Source organism: Lissotriton vulgaris, chromosome 1_2 (assembly GCF_964263255.1).
Source record: "Lissotriton vulgaris chromosome 1_2, aLisVul1.2, whole genome shotgun sequence".
In the NCBI taxonomy this organism is placed as follows: domain Eukaryota; kingdom Metazoa; phylum Chordata; class Amphibia; order Caudata; family Salamandridae; genus Lissotriton; species Lissotriton vulgaris.
Genome location: NC_141686.1, coordinates 187,773,003 through 187,779,221, shown reverse-complemented (window position 1 = coordinate 187,779,221; position 6,219 = coordinate 187,773,003). Strand labels below are relative to the sequence as shown.

Genomic DNA, 6,219 nt, shown 5'->3' with positions numbered 1-6,219 from the left:
GGTCTTTGCGATGGGGTGATGTCGTTGTTTCCTGCGCTGGGGTTGGATAGCTCTTTCACGATGTTGAAGAGTTCCTTGCCGTTGTGTGCGTTGTTGTCCAGCCGGGCCTTGAATGCAGTTTTCTTGGCGGCACTGTTCATACTGTTGTGAAAACATTACAGATAACCCATCTTCTGATGCAAAACAAACACATGCACAGAGGTTAGTATCTGGTGTACACACTCTTCTATGTTAAATATAAATTATCACGCTGACAAAATTCTTTATTATAACTTAACGTTTCGTACTAAAGTTAGTAGCTACTGCAGAAAAACTCTCCTATTGTAAACGTTTTTCTGCAGAACCAAAATGTTTTGTGGGGCATAATAAATACAAGTCAACTGTCACTTGAAGACAGAGTTACTCATGAATATAAACATGTATAATGTCTTCAAAAACTCCTCACAGCTATGGTGCATCACAAGCACATGTATTTTGTAAACATTGGATACACACTGTACACAATTAGGTTCAGAAGGACTATAGTAGTTACCCGGAACTCTGTAAACTATAAAACAAACTAGCACTGTATTGGTTGAGGCCATTTGTGTCATCAGCGATGTCATCACTCATCTAATTTGAATTGTCAATAGTGAATTCATAAAGGATTTCATTGAATATTTCATGAGTGATGGCACATGTGAGGTCATATGCAGTACATGGTGGGGGTCATGTAATTGTTATTGCTGCTATGTATAACTGCTGAATTCCTGTGCTTTTTCAGTTCAAAACATTAATGTTGTCACTGACAAATTGTGCTAACTATAGGGTTACTTTAACCTTTGTTTTTAACTGGATACATCCATGACTATAGCTCACTCCAAAAAGATTAAAATTAATTTTGAATACTGTATGAATAATAGAGTCTTACCGATTACTGAGGGAATATTTACAGACGTAAGGGAAGGCAAGTTCTGTCAGAGAGTAATCATTCCACGTAATGTGTCCTAGAGCAGAGAGAAAATAGTGTTGTGTCAATGTTTCTGTTATATTTTCCTCAGTATAATTAACCAAGGTACTGACTGTAAACATTTTCCATATTTATTTCCAATACAGATGAAGAACTTTCAACAAATAGAGTTATACAATAAAGGTTTAATGGATGAACTCTATCAACTATGTAATTATCTTATGGGTTTGGGTAGGTATACGACTTCTAGATTATAAGGGTACTGCGTAAACCATCCTTTTACACCTGTACTATTGTGAAGCTTTGGGCTGATGATATTACAAAGGTCAGAAATTATCCCTCTTGTGCATTATAATATTATAATGAATAAATTATTATATTTTTATTTTACTATTTCTTTTAGATTTTCAGCATCAAACAGTAAATAGATAATTCAACATTAGCAATATAAGAAACACACATATATTATAATGTTTGGTAATTAGATATCAATGAAAACAAAACATTTACTTTTATAGGATTAACTAAATATTACTAAACAAAATATTTAAAATATACAACTCTATATGGATAAATGGACCAGCTTAAAAATTAATAACCCTGACACCTTGCTAGCTTTCCCCCATGGTGTGGGGCTGTACTGAACAGAATAAAAGTACATTATACTGTGGACCCTAAGTATCGGGACAGTCTGATGTACTTGCACTAACAGTTCAATAATTTATTAACATTTACTCTATGGGCCACATTACGAAGTCGGTCGGAGTTACCTTCATGCGACATACAAGCCCCCATGGAGAAATGGGGGTTTGTGTAAAAACCTGCCCCGTGTGGCAGGCACCCCATGGCGCCTGCCACGCAGTGCAAGGAGTTACAGGGAGGCACCCTAGGTACTCTCTCAGCCACCAATTTTGAGGGACCCTGCTAAGGTCCCCCAAAGAAATTTCTGACAGCCTTTCTGTGTCCGAAACTCAGGCATAGAAAGGCTGTCGAAAATTGACATTGTAATCCCCTCAGCAGAAACGTCACCTATAGGGGATTACGGTGGGAATCCAACTGGCCAGGAGACTCTGACAGCAGGTAGGAACCCCGTCAGAATGACCGGCCTGTTTACGCTCTCACCGCCGACATTGCCATTTGGCAGACAGCCCACAAACTGACTGTGTCGGTCGGAAAGCCTCCGACCGCTGTTGGAAAGCTTCTGACTAGCTGTCCGAGGCACTCCGAACTACAACATAAACAGCCCCTATGTTTCTAAAGTAATTTGGGAGTTTTCTTGTGTTGTGTTATCACTTTGTGTGCTGCATAAATACTAAACACATTGCTTCCAGTTAAGGCTGACCCCTTTTGTGCTAAGCTACCAGTGATAGGTAAATGCTATCTTAGTGACTTTTGTGCTTTACTCTGCAAGGGATTATTGGCTGTTGCTTAACTGAGGTTCACAACTATTCAACCAAAAACCCAATTTATCCCAATTTTTTTACAAATGAATGAAGCTTGAGATATATTAGCCCCCTCACAATGAGAATGCCATTTTTGTGGAAAAACAAGAATTACACATGGGGAAAAAACTGAGATGCAATTAAAGTGGATGCAATAGTTTTCAATTATAAATATTGTGGAAATGCATTTAAGGCAAATTAAAATATACTTGTAAATCAAGAAGTAATATCATTGGGATGGAATAGCTGAGAAATCAAAAAAGGTTTTTTGCAGGCACATATTTAAAAAAAATAGTTTTACATATCTATTGTATTAAATCATTGGAGAAGACATTTTTTCACAGTTATAATTGAAAGAATATGTATTATTCCTATAAATCCTATTAACACTTAATTAACGGGAGTGTCTTAATTTGGGACAATTATTCATGTGCACTATTTCACACAAAAAAAGAAATATGCAATTATGTATTTTTCAAAGTTACCCATCTTGTACTGAAATCTTGGTGAAAAGGTTAAAAAAAAGACATGTTAACACTTTTTCCTTTGGGCATTTATTAATTTATTCAGGTAACATCGATAATAAATATATGGGTAGATTTGCGATTCCTTATTTGCGAAAAATAAGGAATCGCAAATAAGGAATCGCAAATGGCAATGCATCATACATGCATGGTACCAGGTTCTAAGCTAAACCATGAAGACAATTAACCATTATTTAAATACAAGCCTTAGGAGTAGTGTGAAAAACATACCATGTTAATGAATTTAGGTCTGAATCCACACCATTTCAAGGTGAAGTGATGGGGTAATATGGCAGTTAGGTGTTGTTTAAACAAAAATGCTTTCAGTGTAACTTTTAAGAAAATCAAGCATTGTCTGAGGAGAACTGCCCTTAGTGGTGCCCATATGAATATTTGACACATTACCATTGGGGTTTTTCTGTTTATTATGTGTTAATGGAGTGAGGTATGTGGCCTTGCTTCTTGCTGCTGCAAGCAGTAAAAGTCTGTCAGTAGTTTTATTTATGATCACTGTTGTGTTCTAAGTTGATTTTTAAAACCTGTCACATGGAAAATTGCAAGTGTAAATTGGTCTTGCATCCTACCAATCTTTCACTGAGCTACCAAACTATTGTGCAAAAATATGCCATGGTACCTTCCAAAGCATTGTCGTGGAAGAATAGAGTTCTCTCCTCCATGCCCCAGGTCATTTCATATTTTGACCTATGCTATTTAGGTGATTTGATCTAAATTTATTAGATGGTGCATGGGGAGAACCCTTCACCCTTTCAAAGTTTTGACCCATGTCACTGGCACAATATGCTGTAAATGTATCTTATACAATTAAGGCACTCATTATGAGTAGCAAGAAAAAGGTTGCACTATTCATTGCACATAATGAAATTCCCTACTGCAGAGCTTGGTATTCATCTGATGCAGTAAACATCATCTTATAATAGATTTAGGGAAATAAACTGCAAATATTAGTGTTTATCGTACCAAAATATCTACTGTCTGGTAATTACTGTTTCTTTTTCTCGGGGTATATCTGTCTGATTTGACCTACCAAAGTTTAATAGGGTATGCAAACTTTATTAAACCCAGTACTGAACGGGGTGGGGATATATTCATATAAGTAGCAATTCTGATCCCTAAGCAAACAGCGATTTCCACAAGGATCATAATGACCAGACAACTCAAAATGAAGGTATAAATATCTAAAATGTTTGTAGTGATAAAGTTCCATAAGCCCCCTTTTCAAATAATATTTAAATTCCAACATTTTGTATCGGTGTTAATGGCCAAATGCACTGCAAAATGCACCATTTATCACAAATATATCAAAGATTTTGGAGGGAGAGGACTATCTATCGTGCAGCATGGTCTTTACATCATCCCAGCATTGGCTGGGTTTCCCATTACAACTGATTAATTGGAAAACCTCACATCTTTGGTAAATTGGACATTCGATACAAGCTATTAGTCAACTTGATCATTGGATATTTATAAACTTCTCTCCACCCATAATGCAAATGGAAGTGATTTTATCATGAATAATTGATATATTATCAGACTAAATCATGTGCCAATCCTTTTATAGGGCACAAAAGCAAATATGTTCAGTTGTGGTTCAGATGCTGCTCATCATTTAGACTCACACATAAATGCTGCTCACTGCTTGCCGAAGGATGGGGACCCCTGTCTAGGGGAGTGGTTAATAACATTAAAAACACTGAATAAGATAGATATACAAAGGGCTCCGATTCTTTTTTTTTATAAGGGAGATTGATCAAGTTAATTTTGTAAACAAATGAGAAGAGATTTAAAGAAAATGCTTAATTTGTGATGGAATTAATTATATTACTATGATTATGCTTCCCAAACTACTCATTTTATTTCAGTAGTTATTCATTTATGTTCTAGATTCTTCTAAACTGGAGTCCAGATTGATAATTTTACCAGGCAGAAAAACATTACCAGAATTTTCCAGGAATTAATTATATGATGACAGAAGAAGTCGACTCAGACACCTGAAGGAGGCAATATTCATAAGCTTCTTCCTTGCATATTAATCAATAATAAATTGGATCTCTCTTGCTAGAATGGCTTTGAATACACCTAAGGCTTTTTCAAATTTGATAGCTAAAATATTTGATCAAGCTAAAAAATGTGCAGGATTTAGCACATCTATTTGGAATTTAAAATATACCTTTTACTGCAAGAGGGATTTCCCTTTACTATGAGGCTCAGTAGGATCGATGAAGCCATATATTACAGTATGTAAGAGACACTGTGGATGAGTTCACAAGAGTAAATCAGTTTGAACATTTAATTACTACCAATAAGGAGTTTTCAATTTTGTTATGAGATAAATACAATTCGCCTTCATATGAATAGTCAAATTGCTGGACCATTTTCAGAAACAGCAATATATAGCTCTGAATATCACTTTATAACCTTACTGCAATTCTACCAAAAACTACAGACCAAGATTGATATTTGGTTCAAAGCAGCTGAGAAAGCATTGGGTTTCTGTGGTTACTTCTGCAGATGATCATCTCTGGCCAACTGTTATCTTAGATGACTTGCAGTTTTATTTGTGTCGAATATCAATATTTTGGTCATGAATAGCAGTATTTGTAGCCACCACTGCAGGAGAAGAGATACATTTTGATCTGATTTTGATGATGTTCAGGATAGGCATGACATATATTACTTACCACCATTTTTGTATGAATGGTAATGGCTGGAGGCCGAATAATGATAGCAAACTAATGGAATCATTACTAAAATGCTAAAAGTTAACATGTGGCTACAACAAGTTAAATATATGTATTCAACTGAAAATAGAATATCTTGAAGAGAAAAAAATCAGAGGAAAAGAAAAATGGAGAAATAGGTTCACTGATAACAGATGTCCAAGAAATATGAGTTGTTGAGTCCTATCTGCCTTCCATTATCAATCAATATGACACATACTCTAATCAGTAACTCAGCTTACGTTTCCGCTACTAGTTCAACAAGCGTTTAGAAATTGTAATACAGTGTGCAACCCCTGGCACATTTACCAATTGTCTAGTTGATTTTGAGGTGCCAAATTGTTTAGTTATCTGTATTTGTGGTGGACTTCTTTCTTAATTTAACTACCAAGGATCATAATGAAATTCTGGAAGAGCATCCAGAGAGATGGTAAACTGAGGTCTCATGATCAACTAAGGAATCTTTTTTGTTTGGCATCTTTACTTTAACTCGGACCCCCCACTAGTTCCACTTCTGTTTGCTCAAACAAGAAAAGAAAATGGACATTGCATCTAACAGCTTGGCG

The 6,219-nt window shown here is 35.8% G+C and overlaps 1 protein-coding gene across 1 annotated transcript in view; it reads right to left on the bottom strand.

The window, feature by feature from the left end:
• Positions 1–906: 906 nt before the first annotated feature.
• LOC147734872 (alpha-N-acetylgalactosamine-specific lectin-like) overlaps positions 907–6,219 on the bottom strand; it is a 231,780-nt gene continuing 226,467 nt past the window's right edge. The window contains exon 5 of the mRNA XM_086952518.1: positions 907–986. Within this exon, the coding sequence (XP_086808644.1) occupies positions 907–986 (80 nt within the window). The remainder of the gene's footprint in view (positions 987–6,219) is intronic.